This window comes from Stenella coeruleoalba, assembly GCF_951394435.1.
Source record: "Stenella coeruleoalba genome assembly, chromosome: X".
In the NCBI taxonomy this organism is placed as follows: Eukaryota; Metazoa; Chordata; class Mammalia; order Artiodactyla; family Delphinidae; genus Stenella; species Stenella coeruleoalba.
In genome coordinates this window covers 25,902,581-25,929,487 of record NC_137152.1, presented here as the reverse complement: position 1 = coordinate 25,929,487, position 26,907 = coordinate 25,902,581, and the positions used below count along the sequence as shown (strand labels likewise).

The 26,907-nt window shown below is 41.8% G+C and overlaps 1 protein-coding gene across 25 annotated transcripts in view; it reads right to left on the bottom strand.

The window, feature by feature from the left end:
* DMD (dystrophin) overlaps positions 1–26,907 on the bottom strand; it is a 2,843,071-nt gene that overhangs the window by 137,921 nt on the left and 2,678,243 nt on the right. For 20 of the 25 annotated variants that reach the window (XM_079909736.1, XM_079909735.1, XM_079909718.1 and 17 more), the window contains one exon: positions 9,309–9,370. In XM_079909736.1, the coding sequence (XP_079765862.1) occupies positions 9,309–9,370 (62 nt within the window). Of the gene's footprint in view, positions 1–9,308; positions 9,371–15,086; positions 15,216–26,907 lie in introns of those variants that run through there. The other 5 variants (XM_079909732.1, XM_079909730.1, XM_079909733.1 and 2 more) reach the window with 1 other exon arrangement.

Sequence of the window (26,907 nt, the reverse complement as noted above, 5' to 3'; positions counted from 1 at the left end):
CACAGTTACTATGTCAGACATTTTGTAGTTTTACATCTATTATTTCTAATCCCCACAACACTCCCCAAGGTAAGTACCATCATAACCACTTGATAAATTACAAAACTGGGGTGCAAAGTTGTTACTGCCTTTGTCTTGGCCACAGAGAACTGGTGGCAAAGCCAGAATTTCAAATCCAAGTCTCACCAGCCTCAAAGTCAATGAACTACTATGCTGCTACGTCACTTTACCTCCCAACCTCAACTCATAAAGTGACACAAAGTCACAGTATAATCAATCAGTTCCCCATTGACTTCAACGCACAACATAAAGAGTACACATGCCACATTTTATGTTCTAGATAAAAACAAATTTGTATTTGAAAACTATGATATGTTATACACTACATTTAATTATAGGGGTGGAGGAGGCATGAAATTAGGCAGCCGGGATCCTGCCACTTCATACCCGGCCCCTTCCTGTATTGGGTGGTCCTGTTACTTTGGCCTCCGAAGTAATTGCCAAGGAGGCCTATGAAACGGGAAAGAATACAGATCCCTCCTTTGCCCGAACCTGACTCAACTGGCAAAATATGAAATCCATAAGTAACATTTTTCAGGTGTTCTTGTTTGGTGTAAGTTAATTACCCTCTCCCAAGGTCACCTGATTTGAGTTTACATTTATACTTTCAAAAATTAAATGTTCTAGAACAGTGCTACTCAAAGTACAGTTTTCCACACACATAGAAACTAGGAATGTGTTAAGCAACTTCTGTAGCAACTTGACATCGCCGTGACATCCAAATGCGTAATCAGTGGGTCCATTTCACGGAACAAGGTACAGACTAGGTCAAGTGCGGCTGAACCTGTGTGGTGAGTTATGTGTGATGTGAGAGTACACTAGTCAGTTTCAATAAGGCCACCCCAAAGTCCGTGACATACTGGATGTTTTAAAAACAACTGTCCTTCACCAGTTGGAGAAGCTCTAAAACCGACAGCCTTTTTATAGAACTAGAAAGCAAAATATAAAATGAAGCACTTTCCACCAAAATTAATGCTTGATAAAAAATATGTATGTAAACATATAAATATATGTGCATGCAGGTATGCGTGCATACAAACGCAAACTCATATATAACGTATGTCCTAGTTACATAAGCTTCAATTTACGAGGGGGCACAAAGACTTCCCTGAAGTTGTGCAAGGGATCAAGACTTTGTGGAATGGCAAATTCCGAAACATTCTCACAGAATAACACCAATTCATAAATAAGCTAATGACTCATCCACTATGTCGTAAGAGACTCTTTCAGAATTATTTTTAGGTCACTTTATTACTACTGTAGAGAGTATGGACTTCAAAAACTCACTATCTATTTTATGTGAGTGTTCCAACTGTTCTAAATCTCTTTCCAGCAAAACTGCAGCTCCCAAGAGACGTACAGAGGTAATCAGACTTGTGTGCTTAAAAAAGAAATATTGGAAATGTCTGAAAAAGAGCAGACACGTCTTTAGACGCCTTTACTTCGTGTGCAAAAATTGTCTTCTGCAGACCCAGCTACATAAAATTGTACACATCCAGCACTTTTCTCACAGCTGCAGGTGTAACCTAACGCTCCTCTTATTTAGATCAAGTAAACTACCAAAAATGGCAGCTCTTCTCACTTGGAAACCAGTCTAAGTCTGAAAGAGAATCCTCTTGAGTTTCCTTCTGAAATAAGCTTTGCAAGATGCAATTCAGAAACATCTATTTATGTTCTTCAATTAGAAGCTTTAAATCAAGTTATTTGAACAAGAAAAATATGATTAAAAAATATCCCATTAAAACACCATAAATTTTGATTCGAAGATTACATTTCTCTTTTACAAATGGGGACAATCAATCGATGCTAACTGAAGTGAAAAGAACAGATTATTTTTCTTTTCTCTTTTATAAGCAGGATAGACATAAAGGAAGAACATTTATAACAGCTTTAACGTCTTATGCCTTCTGTTTTGCAAATCTGAGTAAATCTCCTGTGTTAACTTTGTCAGCTAGGGAATAAAGAATGTCATTTGAGATTCCACAGCTTAATTATGCTGATAAAGCAGTTTTATAAATCATGCTACGAGTAATGGATGTTCCTCTGAGAAGAGCAAGCTAGGAGCCATAAAATGTGCGCTCTGGACTTGGTTCCTTATCTTCTACCCATATGTCAGCGTGAATAAGTCAAAGCCAGTCTTGCGCCTCAGCCTGCTCAAGTCCAAACGGAAAGGAGGAGGAAACAGTTGCCCCATCCACTCATATGATAGTATAATTTTCTAAATCAAAAACAGGAGCCTATGGCTTCCCTGGTGGCGCAGTGGTTGAGAGTCCGCCTGCCGACGCAGGGGACACGGGTTCGTGCCCCGGTCCGGGAAGATCCCACATGCCGCGGAGCGGCTGGGCCCGTGAGCCATGGCCGCTGGGCCTGCGCGTCCGGAGCCTGTGCTCCGCAACGGGAGAGGCCACAACAGTGAGAGGCCTGCGTACCGCAAAACAAAAACAAAAACAAAAACAGGAATCTACTCAAACGGATGGCAGGACAGAAGATCTGAAAATGACAGAAAATTCAGGTCATACGCCACCCATATACCTAATTTACAGCTGTGTAAAGATTAAATACGGTTACTTCTGAAAGCTCTCTGCACACCGTGAAGTACTACAGAAATGAAAGTACAAAAATGACTCACTCAATGATCTTATTATTCCTATCTTCCAGGCTGGTGGGGACAAAGGGAAACTGGGGTGTGGGGCACAGCATTCATGAGGCCAAGCCAAACCCATCAGAAGTTAAACTAAAACCAGACACTTAGAGATGGAAGGTTGCTGCCCGACCTGATAAGCCAGAAACCTGAGACTGCGGGGAAAGCAAGGGTCCAGCTTAAGGTCACACCCAAGCTGGGATCTGAACTGAGGTATTCTTTCCAGTTCAAGGCCCTATGGTAGTAGAAAATCCAGAGGCAGAAGTTTTAATACTTGGCAATACTTAAAGAACTAGAGATAAGAGAAGGAATATGCTAAACATCGAGCCCCGTGGTTGAGAACAGTTGAGTTCACAAAATATGCTGAGAAAAGCATGAGGACATGCTCCCCACGCAGAAGGAATTCAGAGCCATTCAGAGTCCCGCAGTTCCTAATCGGGAGAGCATCCTCAGGAGGGAATACTTAATGGAATGTAGAAAGCCTATGAAAAGAGGGAGAGAATAAGCTAACTTATCTCCCTTCCTCTTGGCAAACTGAGGAAAGAGGTACAGGATTTGTATGGCAGTGTTTCCAACTCTATCTGAGCAGCTGCAATTATTTATTAATAACAATACTGATGTATCCTGAAGACGCTCTTAGCCTCTTGACTTGACTGATGGTCCTCTCAACTAGGACTGCTTAAGAATCACACCAGCCTCAGACCCATCAGACCCTAGAGCTGAGCCCTCATTTGAACATTCTGAAGCTCTTCTCAGGCAACAGACACGAGGCTTGGGGCCACGTGCTGACAGACTGCCTTCAAAACACAAGGGTTTTTAAGACCACTTTTCCTAAGAATTCCTAAAACATTTATAAGTCTATTTTTGAAAGCTTAGAGAGTCTGCATCATTTGGGTAAGCATCATGGAGAGTGGGCTCCAGAATTTGGGCAACAGCTAAGAGGGGCTAGAGCCTTCTGGAGAATGCCAGACTCGCAGGAAAAGAGGGGAACCAACACCCCTAGAGAAAAAAAAGCTGGTGGTGAAAGGGCTTCAAAGAAGGAAAAGGAAATTGGGATAAGAAATGTCAGATCCGCCAGCACATCTAGATTTTAGTAAACGGTTTGAAATGAAATCAGTTCACCTTCTGAAGCTTAATGATTTTCTCTTCACCTTAGCCTATTTTTTCTAACCTATGTCTCCTCTGCAAACTGCTATTCCCGCACTGTACTGCGCGTATCCCTCGTGCGAACGCCCCATACTGCAGGGGAGAAAGAAGCCAGGGAGGGGACCACATAAAGATTTTATTGTATTTATGATTAATGTATTCACAATAAGAGAGACTAAGAGATACTTTTTAAAAGTATTTTTAAGCAGCACATATTATATGTGTGTGGGGGGGAATGGGTTTTTTTTTTAATGTTAAAATTTCAGTGATGAACTTAAGAACCTAGACGTAAATTGTGAGAAAATGAGAGGCTTTTTATCATATAACGGCACTCCATATAAATCAATGTTATATTCGTATTTCAAAATAAATTCCAGAGCACATTACTACCTAACATCTACTGATTTTTAAAATGCCTTTTGCAGCCTTAAAGAGCTTTATGTTTTAAATCACCAAGATAAGCGTCTGGAACAACAGTCTTGCCATTCCATTTGTAAAGATGCTAACAGAAATCTGAAATTCACCTCATGAATGGAACATACGATTACTTCTAAGAAATGAGGAAGAATATGCCTTCGCAACAGCAAATAGATGGCCCAGCAGGTATATTTCCAGAGAGCCTCCCTACTTGATATCAGCCTGTCTCACTCGGCCTGTAAGACAGGGATGGGCGGCAGGATCTTCTCCCTGTTGCTTGTTTGCCAAGAATGTGCATTTTTAAAAATAGGAATGATTAAACTTTTAGAAATCCATTTGTCTGCAGAATCAGCCAAAGGTACTTCTTGAAAATTATGAGCACAGCAAGTTTTGGAAACAACCTACCCCACCTCTTCCCAAAGCAAGAGAAAAACAAAATTCTTCAACACTTTGGTCCAATACCCTCATTCTAAGGATAAGGATAAGGCCACGTAAAAAAAGATATGGGAGGGCTTCCCTGGTGGCACAGTGGTTGAGAGTCCACCTGCCGACGCAGGGGATATGGGTTCGAGCCCCAGTCCGGGAAGATCCCACATGCCGCGGAGCGGCTGGGCCCGTGAGCCATGGCCGCTGAGCCTGCGCGTCCGGAGCCTGTGCTCCGCAACGGGAGAGGCCACAACAGTGAGAGGCCCGTGTACCGCAAAAAAAAAAAAAAAAAAAAGATATGGGAAATTTTTTAATATACCACTCACCCCACCACATTGGGGGTAGTCAGAGAAAAATGCTGAAAGAAAACTCTTTTCGAGTTGTTCTTATTGATTTCTTCTCTGTGCAAACAAGACAGTGCTTTCGCCAAACGGTTAATGTTGCGTAAAAAATTTTCTGGAGACCTTCCAATGCTCCAATTCCTAATGACTGTCAGGTCATGTCTGTAAATGTTTAAATTATTTCTTTACTATGCCTTGTTTTGTGTTTGTGTGGGAGCCCAACAATTTTTTCCTTCATAACTCGGAATTTTTTGAGTGGGTACACAGCCTGATTTCATGGGGAAAACACAATATTTTTAACGTTTGATGAAAGCTCACTCAAAAAGCCATTTTAGATCTGTTGAGAATAACCTGAAATGAGTTCTTTTACATTTTTTAAATAAAAAATTTAGTGGTAAAGAAGAAAAGGCTAACTTTTTTAAAGTCAGCTTTCTGTGAATGGACATATTTAGAGACTAACGACGCACGAGATGATCTCCTTGTGTTCAAATTTACCTGATAAAGTTTATGGGAATCAGGACTTAAGCATACATTTTTATATGCATACGTATGTGTGATGTATATATGCGTGTGTGTGTGGCTACTGCTGCTTTTCTGTCATAGGTTCTCATTGGTTGATGAATTAGAGCTGTAGGGACACTAAGGAATGGGATGGGGGTACTGATGAAGAAACTTCTTTTGCTAAGTATCTAATTGTAAATAATATAAACTCATTGTAGAATGTCAGGAAAGGAAGAAAGAAAATCACCTAGAATTCTACTAAGTAGAGATATCTAAGATTAACATTTCGAGTAATACCATAGCCTTCCATCAGTTAACACTCAAGTCCTACTTTTTCAGTCCTTACCAAATGACTCTGGCTTATAATACTGTGGTGTTTGGACCAAGAGTCGGGGGCGGATCACGTGAACTCGTCTGGGGGCAAGGCAGAAAACAGAGTGTGTTAAATAGGCTGGTTGGGGGTTTTGGCAAATTAGAGAATGGAAATCCCCTCAGAGGTGGGCATACTTAGGAATGTGTAACATTTCTTGCATGCTGTGAGCCACTGTAGCTTCTACAGTAGAGTTATGTCTGGAGTTGGCGGTACGGTGGGGATTAGCAACTTCTTGATATTTTCAACATGTCACCACAGACAAGAGGTGCAGCTTCCATTAGGAGAGGGCCCGAGGTATGGTCTAACACTGTGACCACACCAGACCAGTTTTGCTTTCATGATACCTTTCACGAACTAAGTGTAGTTGAAGGCTTCCAACCACCTCATCCAGTTCAAAACAGCAGCTTGGACCTAAAGGGATAGCTCGCGAGGAAAAACATATGCCAATATATAAAGATAAAAAAGAAATTAAAGGCTTCTTTTCAGTATGTTTTGCTTATATTTCAACTGCGAAACACTGTAATTTGGGAGTGGGAAGGGCACTAGTGGTACTTAATCTCGTAGGTTATCTCAGGGATGTAGACACACAACAAACTACTAAATCAATCATTCCACGTGTGCCTCGCAACGGGGAAAGGAAGCGTGTCCACTGTCCAGGAATCCACCATACTATTTCTAGAAATGTAATGGTTTGTTCCAGAAATACCATTCAAATAACTGTCTATCCATAGGTAAAACTGTCAATCTGTACCTATTTGTAGCAGGTGCGTGGTGATCTACACGGACATACTTTGCTACATTAATAATATCAATGAGATAAGTGCAAACACTAACAGAAGATCTGGGGTGGATCCCAGTGTAGAGCCATACATATGGCTGTGTATCCCTGACAAAGGGTTTCTCTGCGCCTGACTTCACCGCCCCGTGAAAGAAGGCTGTTGATGACATCTACCAGGCACGATGGTTGCTCACATACATTTCCAAGCGCAGCACACACAGCACACTCTCGATAAATGGAAGATGTTATGTAATGTGTCACCATTTGAATAAAAGTTAGCCCAGGTAATATGTGATTGTAATGAAAATATTGGAAATAGAAGTTTTGAAAGCTGAAAATCAAATGTCAACACCCAGTTCATTTCCAAGATGTTTGTTGCCAGGATAACAAAAACCAAAATTTCAAAGTTGGTGGGGGGGGGGGGGGAGCGGCTGGTGGTGGTGGAATTGACCACATATTTATGATGGCAGCATTTTAATCTATATAACTGATTTCAATTAAGTTGATTTCATCAAAGAAAAAGTCTGTTAACAAATGAGCTCTAAATTTCCCTGCAACTGTAAAATTCCATTATCTTCCAAAGTCGGGTGATCTGCCCAAGGTTACAAATCATGCCAGATTACCAGCTTTGAGTTTACCACCACGTTGGACCTACTGAGAAAACTTTAGAAATATGACGATAAAAAGCATATTTAACTCCTATTGAAGGTGCAAACACCTCTTCATTGAGAGTTCATAATTAGCTTTTTATCAACCATGTTTGTGATTTCTCATTACAGAGTAATTAAAAGTAAGCTGGTAGAGAATACAATGCAATGAAATGGAAAGATGGCCATGGTACATTACCTTTAGGTGAATAAAAGCTGATTATAAAACAGAACGACCCAACTTTGGTAAAAATGTATGTATAGAAAGAAATTTTTGAGGATACCTACTAGATGGTTAAACATTAGTTAACTAAGAGGTGGGTTATAGATGACTTCTTTTTTGTTAGCTTGTCTATATTGTTTAACTTTAAAAAATATGAACAAGTACTGATTCTATAATAATTATAATTTTCAAATAAAAGTAAATTAAAATATTAGAACTAGAGATCACTGTGATTAGAGTAGAAAAAAATTATAAGTAGGCTGAGCCTACGTAAACCAGAGGTTATAAGCAGGAGGCCCAGTTTCAACGAGCTCTTTATTGGAAGATTTCTAGTTTGTCTTGAAAAATCCCAAGTCTTGAGAGCACTGGGCTAGGACGACCAGCTCCTCCAGCACAGCCACTGCCCACTTCAGATGAAGTCTCATGCTGTCACTTGCCAAAATATAAGCATTCAAGCTTTCCACCTGTGGTCTAAACAGCGCAGCATAAAAGCCAGAAACATTCTGCAGGGGCTGAAAATGTAGCACTTGAAGATGAGCTGATCCTGATTTTCCGTAAGTTTTTAAAAGGGAGTGTGTGTACATGCGTGCCTGTACACACACACACGCTCTTACTGCTGGACTGAGCTGACATAATATTACTTGAAATGTATTGGTATCTCTGGCTAGTGGAATTATAAGTGACTTTTCTTTTTCATGCTTTGTATTTTTTCAGATTTCTAGAAGGAACTTCTATCATTTACAATAATGTTGTGTTAGTTTCAGGTGTACAGCAAAGTGATTCAGTTATACATATACATGTATTTATTCTTGTTCAAATTCTTTTCCCATTTAGGCTATTACAGAATACTGAGCAGCGCTCCCTGTGCTGTACAGTAGGTCCTTGCTGGAAAGAGTTCAGGGGAAAATCTGGGGGGGCGAATATCTCCTACTCCATGCCTTAATGTCTCTATAGCTGCAATTCATTAACCAATGGGAACCTATGAGACAAAGGCAGCAGCAGCTACACACAGATACATGGACACACACACACATCCAAAATTTATGTTTGAGCACCCTGGCTCCCATGGGCTTTGTCACATAACTTAAAACCCAAAGAGTTTTCACCTTACGCATTTCAGTCTGTAAATATGTCCATTCGCAAAAAGGGACTTAAAAAATGTTTAGTAGTAGAGACAGCATGACGATTTTTTAACTAAAACAACAACAACTAGTTACAATGTGAGGTAATTCATTTCAGGTTATTCCCGAGGGATGGAAAACGGTATAGAGTGGACTTTCATCGAGCATGCATGTTGATGACCGGACAGGCTTAGGAATTCGGATCACTGGAGTGACTGCGGAGAATTCCTTTACACGGCATTCGTAACTTGGCAAAAGTGCCTCCTTGGTTTCAGAAGGAAGAAATCAATAAGAACAACCTGAAACCCTTTTCTTTCTTTGGGGGGAAAGCATAGCCGTCAATTACAAGTATTTTTTCCATCCTTTTAGGGAAAAAAGAAAACTAGCAAGACCTTTTGGCCCTCTCAGATATACTGAATTTTCGGGAATCAGTGCAATCCTAAAACTTATTTTTAAGCAACCTCGGAAAAAAAGAAAGCTGACTGTCAATTCTGAATAGAAAGGTGTCGCTGTTTTCACCCCTTAAACAATCTAGTGATGTATTTAGACAACAAATGGCTTGCGCGCTACCAACTACTTTATCCTACGAAGTCATTTGTCATTTCATCTGGAGGAAACATGGCCATGTCCTTACCTAAAGACTGGTAGAGTTCTGTCATTTTGGGATGGTCCCAGCAAGTTGTTTGGGTCTCGTGGCTAAAACATAAAATACAAAGAGAGACTTTAGAATTTAGAATGAGTAGTAGAGAAAAGGAGACAAGAAAAAAAAAAAAAAGCACGGTATGCCTTTGGCTCATTTGGCTTCATTACTTGACAGGCCTTCCATCTTGCAGTGACGAATGTTTATTTTACAAGGAGAGAGACCCCAACGTTTGCTCTCAACAGGAAAAGCAATATGATCATTATTTGGTAACCAGCATTTGTTTCTTTTTTGTACCCCCAAGTCGGCTGCACTTCTGTTATAAGAAAGTGACCTTGTTAGGTACTCAATAATCAAAAATCAGGATTTCTTCAGCCGTCCAATTCAGAACATACAGAAAAGACACTGACAAGTGTTATTCAACTCTGTCAAAGAGATACTGATATTAGTTTAATAAATAAATCGCTTCAGTTCTCATTTGCTTTCACTGTCCCTGACACTTTTCCATTACTTTCTTCTCCGTATCCAGATCTCATCTCTATGATGACTGTGTTTCACTTCGGCTTAAGGTCCATCCATTGCCTGACTCATAGATTGTATCTTCCCTCTTCCCATTACTTTTAGAATGTCCTTTTAACTCGGCACTCTATATACCACCGCACCTTTTCCTATGTTTACGTGGGCCTGAATGAAGCATTCACAGTTCTCTTCCATTTCTTGGAGTTTAGCTAAGTGTGTTTGCTGGCTATCAGCTCCTGCCACAGAAAGAACAAAACACCTTTGTTCCGCATTCGATTCCGTGAATAAACCTGGGAGAGATAACTACATATACTTTTCCTTACTTTGGCCCATCTACATAAATCACCATAGCATCGTGTTTCCAGTTTTCGGGGATTACTTGACTGGGCTTTATGCAGTAAAACGCAGCCCTGAACCATATTTCAGTACTCATAAGCAGAGCCTATTCATCATCTTTGAGGGAAAGGTGGGACTGGAGAGAGGAGAACTAGCTTAACTGTGGACACTTCAAGGGGAGCAGAAAGCACAGCGGCTGCACACAGAAAGAGGAGCTCAGGGAGGCCAACAATGTCAAGTGTAGGTGTTAAATCTTAGGACTGGATTCTGGTTCTGTGGCCTACTAGCTGTGAAATTTGGGGCCAGCCCGCTTACCTGGGAGCATTAAAGGACAAGCTGATATAGGACGAGCTGATATAGACCGATACCTTCTGGCGCTCAATATGTGGTCATTTCTGTTACTACGTGGCCCCCAAATTACTGCCCACTAAAAGTAAAGCTTTCATTAGTTGATTATAATATAGATGAGCATCCAACTGTGGTTAGGTCAGCCACACCTAAGACCCTTCACAGAGGGCAAAAGTAACACTCGATGTGTATTACCTCTGTTTTCAAGAAAATAAGCAAAAGAGAGAAACATTTATTGTGGTCTGATAAATAGAACACAGTCACAAATGACAAAAAACATGTGGAAATTCCCCAAAGTGTGCAACTTCAGACACCATCCCTCTGATATTTACATTCAGCGATTGAATGGTGAAGGCTAGGGGAAGAAGTTGACAAGACAGTGTTCATTGGGGAAGGGCTGTTTCAGTCTCTTCCAAACCTGTTTGTTTCTGTCTGACTTTTCCACAGAGACAATTTGTGGCTGAGGAGTAAGTCAGTCGAGGGAATGTACCAGAGTAGAATCCAAATCTTACAGAGCAAGACAAGCAAAAGATACAGTCCATGCTTTAGGGGGTTTCTGAAAGCCCCATGTCCACACTGGCTTATGATCTGGAGAAGGGGTGGGAAGGACTGGTACTTTATATGCACAGCACAAGGAGGCTGCAGCATGCAGCTTCATGGAGAAAGTGTTGCTTATTCTCGGATGTTTTTTTAGCTCCGAAAGAGACTGTGTATGTACCAATTCCATACACAAGTGTCCAGCAAGGAAAGGTTACCTTCTATTGAGACCACCCTGCATTTAGACCTCTGCCATTTCCAAAGGCCATCATATGTGAGCACCAGGGAGGGAGGGAGGGAGGGAGAAAAGGGGGAAAGCACATGTGTCCACATGTACAGGCTCTTATTACACACACTACGTAATAATAACATCCCATCTCTACCACATGTGGGAGGACTGTAGCATCTTCAATCGATGGGCAGAAAAACGTCTGTCTGAGCTGACAAACCTAACCTGACAGAGACAGAGAGAACCAGTCTGAAAAGCCACCATCTGTAATGGACTTCAAATCGGAGGAACACGGGCAGGAAATAACGTGCACCAAACGCAATTCCAAAAGAAAAGAGAAACTTGCCTACGAGTGACAGGACAATCCCACATAGACTGAACGGGAGCTTCATGTAGCTCCCTCCCTCCAAAGAAGATTTCATGACTGTTGATATACCTACACTTCCACCTTTTTAAGGAATTTATTCCAGTGGTTAAAAATTACGAAAGGGATTTTAGAAATTATTATTTAATCCATCTGTCCATAGCTAAATTGAAATGTCCTTTACTGGAGGAAGGAAGAAATTCTAAGCCCCTACTTCTGCGCTCCATTCATGTGCTAACACATACCAGTTAGTCCTTTCTAGGTACTCATTCTTTCTCCCAATTAGTTGTGATTCTGGGGTATGTGAATAACCTAGATAAATGAACTCAAACGAATCCAAAAGCTAATCTTCTTTTACCTTCCTCCCCTCCAACACGAAAGCCTTTTATTTTTAAGCAATGCAAAGTAACTAGAAAACCAGATTTATATTTCACCTTTGCCGAGTTAGTTTCACTTCCATTACAACCCGGCAGTAAGTGAAAGAAGTGAGCACAAGTGGAAAGAAAAGAATAAAGGGTGTGACTAATCCTCCAAACTAGAAAAATTATCTTTTAATCACTGAATGCTAAAAACAATTGGCAACATAGCTGAAATGACTCTAGCTTTGGGGGTAACTACATGATGAACCAAATAGTCACTTCACTGTATGTGGGTATTTTCAATCTGTGATGAATCCAAAGCCCTGGTGGGACATTAGTTAACCTCCGAAACAGATAGGAAAGATGAGTATGAACAGGATGAAATGGTAAACACGAATCTGCATAACTCCTATCTATAGTCTACCTTACAGAACAAACCAACTTTTGGTCTGTGATCAATACAGGTTTTACAGCTGTATTTCTGACTCTGTGCCTATCTTCAAAAACAGGAGAGGATTCTTAGTAGCTCCACGAGAAGCACTTCAGGTTCACCTGGAATACACAGACAATATAGAAAAATATGCTGTGCTGGGGAGCTGGTGGTGGAAGGGTGGGTGGTACTGTTTTTCTGGTTACTGTCTCTTTTCTGCACTTCACTTTTCACATCGGAAATGCACTGTCCATATACCATGTGCAACCAGAATGGCAATTCCAGACCCTGTTCACAAGTTAATGGTTACATCTGTGTTCAGTCTTCCTGAAAACAATGATGTTCAACATAGATCAAAATTCTACATATGCATTAACACAGAAATTAACACAGCCTCATAAATAATCCTTAAAACGCCCTTTCAATCTTTTAAAAAATGTTATTGATTTTGGCCCTGATGGTTCCAAAACCTGGCATCAGATATGCCTCTCTGAACAGCCTTCAAACTCTGATTTCCCCTTTTTTTAAAAAAAAAAATGTGTATAAGCTACAATAATCTCTTTCCCTTTTTATTTTCAGCCGTGATAAGAACCAGAAACAAATTAAAACACAAGATCACTGGATGTGACAAAAGACCCCGGCAACACCTACTTGTCAATAATAAGAAATTAAAGCATTACTCCACTGAGCACAGAGCTGACCTCATTTCCTACCACACAATTTAAATTTTCTCTCACCTTCTTTAGTTTCAAGTAGTGTGCAAGGTTATTCTAACCACCTCAGAGCTGTTCCTGCTGTCAGTGCTGGAATATCAGACTTATTGGAACTGCTTCTTTAGTTTCTTTAAAAACAAATATTAAACACTTATAAAAAGTAACAAATTTCTACTGCTCTCCCCGGGAAAATGGCAGTTGCCTAATTAAAATAAGATTTCTTCTGCCACCACTGTTATTTGGTACTGAAAATATTCCAAACAGTCGCCTTTAAAAAAAAATATCTTTCTACTACTTCCCAGGGAGGAAACTAATCGCTACGCAGCGATATAAAAAGGTAACATTCTCTTGCGATTTGTAGAGGATTAGAGTTTGGCTCCATATATAATCTGGAGCCCATTGATCCACACACACAAAATCATTTCCCTTTAATCTGGGGATCAGACTCTCTTTCTAGAGAAACCTTGGCATTTGCATGGTGAATGTTGAACTTGGCTTGCATGGCTGGAATACTGGCAGGGTGGGAAGGGGAAAATATATTTAAAAGTTTCTGCTATTGTGGGTAGGGGGTGGGGGGTGTCGGTCTAAGCATCAGAAATCCTATTCTAGTCCCCATTTCTTGTTACCTGGAATTGTTAACGTTTTACTCTGTTTGGCTCAAGGCAGGGCAAAGATGATTGCCTCGGTGACTGTTCCAGCTGTTACTAGTCCTCCGTAATGTTTGCTTTTCAGGGCTTAACTCCCACCCACCCTCAACTTTGGCCAAAGCAATTTCACTTCAGGGTCGTGTCCAATCCAAGATCAAACAATGAGGACTGAAACCAATTCTACGGTGATCAAGGGTCAGAAACCTTTCATATACCCATGTTGTTTCATTCGCTCCTCTGCTTCTCCAAGAGCAACCGTATCCTCCAAGGAGGGGATTTGGGACAAGGAAATAAAACAGCTAGGCAAAAAAGAAAGGGTGATGCGGGGGTGACAAGGAGAGGAGACAGGGGTAAAGAAGCAGAGAGACTAAGAGGAGCTTGTTGGCCACAAATGTTTATTTCACTTAAAAACTTTGGTTCGTCACTTAAACTGGATGAATTTTTTTCATGTTAAAGTATTTTATAATTAATAATATGTCTCCCTCAGGCAACTAAACCCCTTCAATTCAAGCTTCAAACTTAACTCCAAATTTAACGGAGATAAACAGTGTCCTGCCCTTTTCAGTGCCATGATCGGATCGGGAATGACAAACTTTGCTTAAAGACAAGCACAAACACCTGGAGAAAAGCGAGAGAAGGACACCCATTAATGACTCCACACTCAACCCCAGAGGGCAAAGAAAAAAAAACACCCTCAATCCTCTATGTCAAATCCTTGACTTCTAGGCTTTAATTGCTTTTCCTTTCTCTCCCGATCTCTGCAAGTTTTGGGGCATGGGACGAACACAGTAGAAAATGCAACGAGGGAAATGTCAGTTGGAATCCTCGGAAGAAATCAGGCAGAAAGTTGACCTTTTGGCACTTGCAGCGCAATGGAAGGTAGAACCTGGCGCGCCCCTTCCTTCTGCGAGGTCGGGCGACGATTTAGGAACAGCCTGCCTGGCTCACGTCCACAGAGACAACCCGGAAAGGAGCCAAAAGCTCCCGCGGCCCCAATCCCCGCGTGGGGAACGCTCTGTCCCCTCCGGGTACGGCGAGACATCAGCCTTTTCTCTCCGAGCCCGCTCCAAAGCCGGGGGAAGCGTCTCCCGGCGAGCCTGGCGCTGGGGGGAAGCCCCGGGGGCGCACCTGCTGCGGCGCCGCGAGGACCCGCGGGGGAGGTGCCCCTGCGCCCGGACGCCGGGGGTCCAGCCGCCGCGCGGTTCCAAGTTTTGGCCGCCTCGGCTCGCACCCTGCTCGCGCCACAAGTGCACTGATTGCGGCGACCCGAGGGCGCCGCGTTGCACTTACCCTTTGAGCTGTTCCCTCATGGCTGCAAGGGCTCCGCGGCCGGGGGAGGGAGCGAGCGGAGGAGTGAGCTTCCCAGAGCCGCCGGGCTCCCTGAAAGTCGAGCGCCGCCGCCGCCGCCGCCGCCCAGGCTCGCAGCTGAAAGCACTGCGGAGGAGCCAGCGCGGGTTAGCGGGCGGGAGGGCGGGAGGGCGGGGCGCGCGGGAGGGGGCGCTGCGGGCAGACGGGGCGGGGCTGGGCCGGGCTCCGCCCCCACCTAGCGCCCTGGGAACCCGGACTCCCCGAGACCCGGCAGTCGGGGCTTTCAACACGGAAAGGAAAGAGAAAAGAAAAGAAAGAAAGACGGAGGAGATTTAAGGTAGTGCCGGGAACCTGGAAGCCTCACACCGCCCTGCCAGCACCCCCTTAAAACCTCCAGCAAGACTACTTGTTGCCTAAATAAATGACCTAGGTGCAAATGACCTCATCGCAGATAATTAAGTGTGTGGGTCAAAAGTTTTCTTTTTAGAGAATGAAAGAAAAAAAATTCACAAGCATAATTCTTACCTTCCCGCCGCGCCCCCCCCCCCCAATTGAAGATTAAATTGGTGGAGATGTAAGGACATGACATTCAGGTTCTGCTCATCCTGGGCTAAATGGGCTTTTAAGGAAGCATTTGTCTGTGTGTTTGTGATATAGCAGTGGTTCTCATCGTGTAGTCCTGGGACCAGCAGTAGCAGCATCGCCTGGGAACTTCTTAGAAATGAAAATTCCCCAGGGCCCCAGCCCAGAGAGAGCTACTGAATCAGAAACTTCAAGCACACTGAAGTTTGAGAACCAGTGGTATAGAGTCTTTAAATAAAAACCACCACCAACGGTGTGGCACCGTGTGGTCTTTTAGTATTCTTTAGAGAAACCTAAAAGGAAACCATTTCCAATGGAACGTTCCATTGGAAAAGTTACAGGGCCTGGTAGTTCAAATATTTCTAATAGTAGAGTTTGCAATATGACGACACAGATTAAGTATGCAAAATCCTTACAGGCTTGGAAATATTCTGAAGAGAAGAAAGCCTTCATTAGCACAAAAATTTTTCTCAGCCTTCACATAATATCTTCCATTAGAGTCCAAAGGGTATTTTCAGATAAACTCCCTTAGTGGTTTCATTGTCCCCTTTTGTCCATTTATTTTGTTGGCCTGCTTTTTCTTTTTATCTTCTTTTAACCATTTCCTTTTCACTCTCTGTTCTGGTTGATTTGTTCTACTTCAGTTTACAGTTTAAAAAGTGTTCCCCTTTATCTTTTTAAATATCCTCTTTTTTTTTTTTCCTCAACATTTCCCCCGGCCCCGGAGAATGTTCGAGCTGAAAGGACTCTAGACATCAATCTCCCTTTACCGTCTGCTACAGCGCGACAAAAGAGGCAAAAATAAAGTGCAGGAACCAAAGGGAAAGGGAGTGCCAAGTTTCTTCATTACCCTTGACAAACCAAATACAAATGTAAATGTTATCACGGAAGACACGTGCATGCAGATCTGATTGGTGTTGCTATTTTAAAGCAAATAGGGCACTTCTGGCATTCTGCCTGCTAAACTGAGCCCTTACTGCTATCTTTTAGTCATTTTGAGCCAGTGAGTTGTGGATGCGGCTGCTCTTAAGGTCTGGGGGGCAGAGGGGGGGCACGCTAGGACTGTCTTTGGGTGAGGCTGTCCCTTGGTCTTACTGGAGATTCTACATCTGCCCCATCTTTGACTGGGGGAGAAGGGTTAGTGTTCTGTGATAAGGAAGTCGTGGCCTTTGCAGTTAATCAGTGACATAATAATCTCTGTGTCATTCAGTGACGCAATCTGTGTCATTCAGTGACGTAATCTCTGTGTCAACGTATCAAGCACATCCCTTAAATATTGTTTATGTCTATTCCAATGAAAAGACACAAACCTCCCAGCATGGGCATTTGTAAATATTAGAAATCAATCAACTAAAGGTTTGTAACACCTATGTGATAGGATACATTGTCTTTCTGTTTTTTTTTCTGTCTGTTTGTTTTACACTTTTAAATTACTTGCTCAAGCTTCAGGAGTTCTGATGTTTCTCTAGAATATAAATGCTCAAATCTATTTTCTCAGTGTCCAGCTAGAAAACTAGTCGGAACAATTCATTGAAAAAAATGGAAAATTAGAAATCACTATTCAATTTTTTTCTTAAATTTGACAGATGGCAATCCTCCAAAATATCTTTAAGTTCTTTTTTAGACTGGAGTTATAGGCACTTGAAGGCTTGTTCCCAAATCTTGATGTTGTTTTAGAAATTAAATACGGAAAGTATTATTAAGAAATGACATGGGCAGGACTTCCCTGGTGGGGCAGTGGTTAAGAATCCGCCTGCCAATGCAGGGGACACCGGTTCGAGCCCTGGTCCAGGAAGATTCCGCATGCCGTGGAGCAACTAAGCCCATGGGCCACAACTACTGAGCCTACGCTCTAGAGCCCATGAGCCACAGCCACCGAGCCTGCGTGCCACAACTACTGAAGCCCATGCGCCTAGAGCCTGTGTTCCGCAACAAGAGAAGCCACCACAATGAAGCCCGTGCACTGCAATGAAGAGCAGCCCTCGCTTGCCGCAACTAGAGAAAGCCCGCATGTAGCAATGACGACCCAACACAGCCAAAAAAGTAAAAAAATAAATAAATTAAAAAAAACAAAAAGTAATGACATGTGCCTCACTGCGACTGCTTTGTTGTTAATATCAGTTAGATAATGAATATTGTTTTATTAGGGAAAGATATTAAGAAAAGAACATAATTTATATATCCTCATTTCATATATGAATTATAGTGATGCCATGTATGATAATACATTAATTGCCTACTTGTAGTAGCTCTCCTCTTCCTCCTTATTATTTTGATGTAAACCACAGATATGAAAGCAGCATAAAAAAACTTAAGTTGAAATCCTGCTTTTAAAACCTACCACGAGCTACTTGTCCTCAATATCATGGCTAGAATGTGGCAGTGCAAGGATTGGAACTAGGGAGTCTGGCTTCAAGGCCCGTGCTGTTAGCCACTCTGTCATGCTGCCATCCAGAGAAGTGGCTTCTTTTACTCTGGGGGAAGATCTGTATTTTTCTTGTGTGCTCGTAAGTGATCTCACTGCTGGCTGACAGCAGAGAAGAGTCAATTTGCTAGAAACAGAGGTAAGGAAGGAATGAGATAAGATGAGGTCTAGGAAGGCAACCTAGTAAATTTTTCCAAACTCCAGTTTTTGAACCACTTAAATGTTGTAGGTACTTAGAAAAATGAGGACCTCTCTGACCTAAGGGACTGTGCTGGGGATTTTCCCATTCTTCCTTCCAGCTCTATTCTCTGCCCTTTTGCACTCTGCTCTGTGGCCCACGATGTTGGACCTCTGTGGATGGCATCAATCGGGCTCTCTTGCCCACTGGCTTCCTTTCACTTTCAGCCAATGGGAGGTAATGATGAAAGGCCTGTAGCGGGAGATGAAAGGGCAGGAGGAGAGAGATGTTGGGGTATTTATTCCCCAAGCTCCCTCCTGTTGGTCTTGAGCCTGGCAGTGGCCGAGTTTCTTTACCCCCGGCCACGAGTCTTGTGGGACAGTCATTTCCATAGCAACAGCTTGCTCCAGGTTCCTTAAACCGTTCCCTCCCCTTGCCCTTGTTATTTCTCCTACATGGCTCGGATTTCAGTAAACAGCCTTTTTCATCACACTCTCTTCAAGGACCACTTTTGAACGTACCACTTCTCCCAGGACCCAGACTAAACAGGGACCCACCCAGTCAAAGCCACCCTCTGGGGCACTTGATCAGCTGCTGAGTAGGGACCACTGATGGAAGAGAAAGTTAACTCCACCTGTTGGAGCTAAAAAGGAGATTAGGCTCACTCACTGGACAGCTATTTCTAGAAGCCTCCTCTGTGGGCCCCAAAGGAGTTTCTGGCCCATTGGGGGTAATGGCAAATCAATAATTATGAACGGTGATAGCAGCAGGAGTGAAGGTAAACAGGCATGAAACAGCTTATTCTTTCTAAGAGCTTCAGTGCTCTCCTTGATCTTTGAGAGAGAATGTCCAGACAGAGATTAGGGAGGCGGACAAATTCAGAAGGACCTGGTGTGATGATCCAGAGCTTGACCTGTATCCTGAAAGGTACGGGTGAGCTTTTTAAAGAAGGAATTTAAGTGTCAGTGTGGCTCTGTCAGATTTGCCTTTCAGAAAAATCACTTGGGCAATGGTGTGGGGCTGGATCAGTAGAGTTTGCAATAAGGATACCAGATACAGGGTGACTGCGGTGTGATGGGGATCTGAACAATGGCAGTGGGAGAGAGACTGGGGAAAAAATACAATAATGTTAAAACTACAGAAGTCTTGACTGATTGGAGGTAAGAATGAACGAGAGGGAAGACCTAGGGCAATGGTCCTCAAGCCTGGCCACCACTGGAATCACCTGGGGAGCGTTAAAAAAATTCGGATGCCTGGGTTTCACCACCCTGAGATTTCAATTTAACTGGCCTTGGGCACTGGGATTCTTAAGGCCCCCCAGGTGATTCTAAAATGCAGCCAAGGTTAAGGATTACTGTTGTAGGCTGACTCTCAAGATTGGATGAGTAATACTCGCCAGGCCAGGACTTTCAGGAGGAGGGGACGGGTTTAGGCAGACGAGGGTCAGGGAGAGATGATCAATTCAGTCTTGAGCCTGCTGACTTGGAGGTGGCAGTGTGATGTGAAAGGCAGCTGGACATCTGAGTCTGCAACTCAGAGGGAAGATGTCTGGATTGGAGCTATCAATTTGAACTGTCAGTATTTGTAGGGTGTGGGTTTGGATGGGCCCATTTAGTGGACGGTGTGAAGGGTCAAGGACGGAGGCCAGGCTGCTCCTATCTTCCACAAACCCATCCTTTTCCTTTTAGGCTGCTCGCGGTTTCAATGTTAGCCTGATTTTACCAGGGTAAAATGAGGAGCAGAAAGGGAAAGGAAAAGACAGGGAATGGTCTGCAGTGAGCACTTGCCTGGGGATGGCCCTGAGGGACTTCACCACCGCCCTAGGGTCCAGCTCCCCTCTAGCTCCAAGAGTCTCTATCTGAACTGCTTTTCGTTCTGTAACTAATCTTAAGTATAACCTGCATCATTTTATAAAAATCCATTTGGAATATAGGTATTGCTTCAATTAAGCATAGCACATAGTTTATGGCAAAGTTTCAACATTTGGGTATCCAGTAAACGCATAAGGATTCCATGTTTCTCTTTGCATAGTACAAGTATTAGTCATGAACAGTGAATCAGATGTCTCACAAATGCGTACAGTGATGGCGAGTCATTGTCAGGACAGATACCATGGTGTACTAATAAAATATGTATAACAATCCCTTTAGGTCAATCTGAAAGCAGCATCTTCTGGATATAAGCATATCCAGTCAGTTCGCATTAACTAGTAAACGAAGAGGCCTCTACGTTCAGACACAGAGCACCTCACACACACACAAAAGCCTATTTTTCCATCTAAACCAGAGATTTCACCAAACAGGTTCCAGGTAAAGTCAAGCTGGGCTTCACTCTCACACAGTATTCTTCTAATAAGATTTTTCAAAACTTCACGGAGCCACCTATATCAAGGCGAACATCTGAAAAGATGTGAAGTTTAGCATCTTCACTAAAATAAAGCCACACTTCTCTAACCTCACAGGCCCGGCGGTTGCTCCGCGTTACCTATTAGCCCTGCCAGCTACAGTGCTGGACCCCGGGTATACGGAGCACACCACCTCCCGCTAAACACGGATATTGGTTACGGTGGTTCAAGCAGATCTGACTACGGCATTCGTGGTCCACCTTAACAACAGCTCAAAGCTGTAACTATTGGTCTGCCTTTCCCAAATGGTGGTGCCAAATAACAGGAATTTCAAAACTAGGCAGAAATTCTGACACTCTGCATAATGTGCCTTCCTCTCCAGCTACAAATAAGGCTTTGTATTCCATTAGACTCACAGCAGGTGAAAACCCCAATTAGCGAATTCATTCTGGGGCCTCTTTCTACCTTCCTCCCACACACCACAGTCAAAAAAAAAAAAAAAAAAAAAAAAGGAAGTCTCAGCCTTTTCTCAAATCACAAGTAAATTAACCCTTGGATCTGCCCAATCAAGCCATGTACCACATGAAGAATTTTCATAGGAAAGTGGCAGGCTGTTGAAAGATGTACCTTTCTTGACTTCATAATGGGGGTTGCAGGAAATTCTATTTCTCCAGATCTTACTGTTTTCGCCAAATCCATAAATACTCTCAGAATTTCTGATCAATCTAGAAATCAGTTTTCTTTTTACCTGAATACTCACAAAGCCAATATCATCTAAAGAATGATTAATGGACAGTCTGCTACGAGAGAGAATTATTTTTAAGTTATGTTCTTATTTTGGTGTATCCGAGGAGAGAGAAAATATTAAATTTTAGTTTAAACACTATGTTTTGGCCTTAGGGAGCGCACCAACTCTACATTTCATACTTTGTAAATATTTATTTGTCAAAGGAAATTCATCATTGGACTAGGATAGAGATTTGGTTTGAACGTTCGAAAAAAAAGCAAGACAGCTTTAGTTCTTAGAGTGATTTACTTATACTTTGTCAACTGCTTCTCTGGAAATAATTCACAACCCAGTTTTATTTATGAGAATATGATTAAAAAAGAGCAGCTTTGTCTTTTTTAATTGTTTTAGTCTTGTCACTTTTCTTGAAACAAGCCGTGGGACTTGTTATCCACAAGAAAATACTGAACATACATCAAATAGTAACACAGCTTTTAGAGGTAGTCATCTGTTACTGTCACAGGTTCATTTCATTTCGAGGCTTTTTAATTAAAATGCAAAATTCTACACACATTCCTGCCTATCTTACCCCTTTCTGAAATACTCGAATTTCATAAAAAAGTTAAATGCTAATGTAACCATTTTTAATACTTATGACTTGGTTCTTGAGATTCGGAAAAAAGTAAACAAAGGAATTACCAGTCAATTAAGCGAACAAGGAAGTCCTCCTAAGTTGAAACAGATAAGGAAAATTTAATATTCAAATGCTACCGAATGAAGACACTGGGTTTTTTTTCCCCTTTGAGATGAATATCTACCAGGATCAAAAGCAGCATCTTTATCTTCAGCAAGCGGAGCTGTATATTCTGGCGGAAGCGTTAACTCCAGCAAAGCAGAGCTCTAGACCAATTCTGCCCCTAGAGGCCAGTCACCTAGCCCTCAGAGACCAGTCACTTAACCCCTCTGGAGCTCTGGTGACTCTTCTGTAAAATTCGGACACTACTGCAACAGGCCAAAGTAGGGGTCAAGTGACATAATGACTATGAAAGCGATTGGAAGGCTGGGGGATGCCATGTTAATGCAAAATAGCCTGTTGTGCAGGGTTAATTCCTTAAAGGAAACCCAGTAAGTCCAGGAACAGTGTTAGGAATATGGCACAAAATAAATCAGCACTGTCACTTTAACTTTTCATTTTTAGACTGTTGTATGAGGGAAGACAAGCAGTCCAAGAGTTTCAGTCTTTTCTCTTTAACAACTTGCAAAGGGAACTTTTACTTCTTTTGTTTTCTACATTTAAGAAGGAAGCAAGTAGGTAAAATAAGATTTCTTTTTTATTTTTTTGGAAAATAAATCACTAACCACAAGCCTGAGATAGGAGTAAAATTCACACCATACTCTATTACTTTTTGGGGCTGAGGTTAAAATATCAATACGATTCACACATGTTAAAAGACGTATTCACATTCATACTGGCAGAGAGCAGAACCCTAGAGTAGTGAGAGAACAAGTGAATATTGGTTTTATGGGGGACAGTGGGAAGGAAAGATTCCCTGCACCCTGCTGGAGAAGTACTCTTGGTGCAGGCACTGAACAGCCAGGATGTGGTAGGAATCCCTAAAAGGGGAAATGGAGGTTAAAAACCAATTTAACCGGGACTTCCCTGGTGGCGCCCTGGTTGGGAATCCGCCTGTCAACGCAGGGGACACGGGTTCGATCCCTGGTGCGGGAAGATCCCGCATGCCGCAGAGCAACTAAGCCCGTGCACCACAACTGCTGAGCCTGTGCTCTGGAGCCTGTGCGCCACAACTACTGAGCCCACATGCCTAGAGTCCATGCTCCACAACAGAAGAAGCCACCACAATGAGAAGCCCGCACACCACAGCGAAGAGTAGCCCCTGCTCGCCACAACTAGAGAGAGCCCGTGCGCAGCAACGAAGACCCAACTCAGCCATAAATAAATAAATACACAAACACTCTTACTTAAAAAAAAAAAAAAACCAGTTTAACCAATTAACCAAGGGCTGAATCTTATACTTCAGTTCTAGTTTATTTTTGTCAAGACATTTTTGAAAACAAAAGGGAAATATGAACACAAGGAATTTTAATTAATCCACAAATTCCCAAGAAATCGTTTTTTATGTCCCATACCTAGACTAAGTTTCGCTATTAAATATTCCCCTATATTCGTTTCTTTAAACGACTGCAATTGTGGTATATTTATGGGGCATTTATATATGTCTTTGCTTGTGAAATTCTTCTCATTTTTCATTACTATTAGTAAAACCTGGGAAGTGTTTGGAGGATGGCCTTGGGAATATTTTAATATTTCAACATTGTAATCAGTTTCCTCTACCAGAGGGACTCAAATATGGCCTTGATCGGAAGGAGCTTACAATCTAGTGGAGGGGAGAAGACAGATTCACACAGATTGTGATGAAGCACAATATCACACAGATTCTAAATACAGAAGTAGAGACACGGGAAAAAAAGCAAAAAGAGAACGGGGGTTAGTTTGACCTCTTGGGATTAGGGGACATACATTTTAATTAGCAGCTAACTAGGCCTAAGTCACCAGGTTTCATGCATGTTTTTGTTAGTGGAAGAAGAGCTAAAGCAAGTTTCTTAAGTTGACTCTGCGAGCTAATCTCTCATATTAATAATTTACTAAGGCACAGATATATCTTTTGAATGTTAACATACTGCTGTGTTACGAAATCAGATTATGCTTTTTGGGAGTTCAAAAACGTATTGTGCCAATATAGGGTTTTGTATCTCAGGAAGACTAAGACGCAGAAAATACCAACGTCCCCGTTAGAATATGAGCTCACATTCCTGAGTTAATATCAAGCCTGTAGTGTGGAAATCTAGGTCTTCAGCTTGAATTACTCTCGTCCCCCAGAAGCTTCTTCTCATATATTGGATAGAGAAGAAAAAATTGCCATCACCTGTACTTCTGAATGTTTTTCGTTTTAAACAGAAATGAACTTAAATTTGGAGTGGGAAGAAACAAGCTTGAAAAAGAGGGTATGGATTAGAATGCGAATGTATACTACGGAGACTACGTTATACTAGTAAAGTTACGAGAAGATAAAGGCCTGGGATAAAGAAAATGGCACTGGGAATTGGTGGAAAGGTTGAATTCAAGACAGGTCATGGGATAAAATCAACACTGCTTTTCAACCAATTGGAGGTGAGGACTGGAGGAAAGGGAAGACTAGGAGTTTTGATAATGGCAGCATTAGCTGAGGATTCAGATTTGTGTTTATACTATGTATGTATTTATTCCTCACATTGTTCCACAGAGGCTTCAGGGCAACTGATAAGAATGTATGAATTTCAAAAATTAATAGATAAAATTAAGGATTAAGGAAATAGAATAAAATATGAAGAAGGGAGGAAAAGTTATAACACACATTTGAAGACCACAGGGCTTGGTATACCTAGTAAATTTAGCTATGTACCCCAGCCAGAACGAGAAAGACAAACAAAAGAAACAAAGTGTTGGGAAGGATGTGGAGCAACTAGAACTCTCATGCTTTGCTGATAGGAATTTAAGTTGGTACAACCACACTGGAAAACTGTTTGGCAGAATGTATAAAAGCTGGACATATACATTGCCTATGACCCAGAAATTTCACTGCTTGATATATTTCCAAAAGGGATGTACACATATGTTCAACAAAAGACACATTTTAGGATGTTTATAACATCATTTTTTGTATCAAATATCTATCAACAGTGGATTATAACATTTAGCACATTTACACAATGAATTATTATACAGCAATGAGAATGAACAACTTCATGCAACGGGGATGAATCCAAGTCTTCAAAAGTCAGACATAAGAGAGTACATGCTGTATGATTCCATTTATATAATGTACAGAACCAGGCCAGATGAATTTACGGTGTTCAAAGTCAAGATAGTGGTTACCCTTGGAGGCTGGGTAATAATTAGAAGCGGGCACAAGGGAGCTTCGCTGTAATATTCTATTTCTTGATCTGGATACTGGTTACATGGGTGTGTTCAGACTGTGAAAATTCTGTGTATATTTAAGACTAAGCCTTTTTTGATATATCAATATATTTCAATAAAAATTTTAAAGGGAATATAATTTCGCTGTGGGCTTCCTGGATGCCAAAGTGAAAGGAAAAATATAAAAGGAAATATGATCGATTTTATTATTTGGATTATGGATAAGGGGAAAAGAACACAATTCTTTAAGTGAAGTAAAGTAAAATCTAAATTCTGTTCTTAGATCTAAATAAAATCATTGCCTGGATTTTCAGATGGGAGACACTGCATGATGTCAGTCTTCAATAAAGTCACTTTCAGTAGTTGTCTTTACAGTGCCTCTCAACGTAAGTTAAGGGTATGATGTAATCTTATGGGGATCAAGGCGAAGTGGTCCAAGAATGTAGCTTTCTGATGGCCAGGCCTGAGGTATGGATAAAACACGGTACAGCATTTTCCCAAACTACAGGTCATGAACCGTTAATAGGTCTTCAAATCTATATAGTGGATCACCACTAATGTTCTTTGTAATGAAATAGAAAAGAATGGGAAATATGAGGATGAATTAGGTGGCAAGGACAAGCCGTGTTTTGTGAAACTCTTCTTTCCATTGCATAAACATACATAGAGAAATATTTATAGATAGAGATATGTGTGTGTTTGCACTGGCATGCTATATAAGTTTTACTGTGGATTGGTCAAAAAAGATGAAAGCTAGAAACCTCTACTGCATAGAGAAATGGATAGACTGTATGCTTATGGGACAATTATGCAAAAATAGAATTTCTCTAGACTAAGATCTGGAAGTAAGCTAGGGGCAGACAGTTTGCAGTTTTCTTCCCCAGTAAGGGCTGGAGCAGTACAAGAGATTGAAGGGGAATGAAAAGATTCAGGAGAGGGAACAAGCTAGGGAGGCATTCATCAAGTGTGAAGTTCAAGCCACACGAGGTGCTGCAGGGGCTGAGAGTACGTTTCAAGTTTTAGGGAGTGTCTTTTCTGCCAGCTGTTCGTTTGCATGGCTGTTTGAAAGTACGCTCAGAATCACTCAGCCCTTTCTTTTTATTCCGAATGGCAAGGTGATATTGTCACACTGCAGAAGGAAAAACACTGCTGCTAAAAGTATTGCCAAGGGAAGTAACAGGTAGCTCACGCTACTATACACAACTGTATGTTGCCTGTCTGAGCAACACACTTCAAAACATAAACTGAGAAATAATCCTTCTGCTCTCGTGTTGCAATCGGACCTCATCTGAAGCCCTTGCTAGCATGCCCCGGTCGAGGCCAACAAACTGGCAAGTGTGTGCCTGATAGAAGAGTGACATTTTAGGGCTGAATGGTCTCCATTCTATTTAATACCTATAAATTTATCCTATTACGTGCTTGGGGGAAACTATCTGAATAAGTGTTTTTGAAGACTGGCAATGATTATGCTTACACAAAAAGACCAAAAAAAAGAGAGATTCTTATATGACTGTAGGAACACTTTTTTTTTCTTTTTGGATTGTTTCGAGGTTACACTGGTTTATAACATT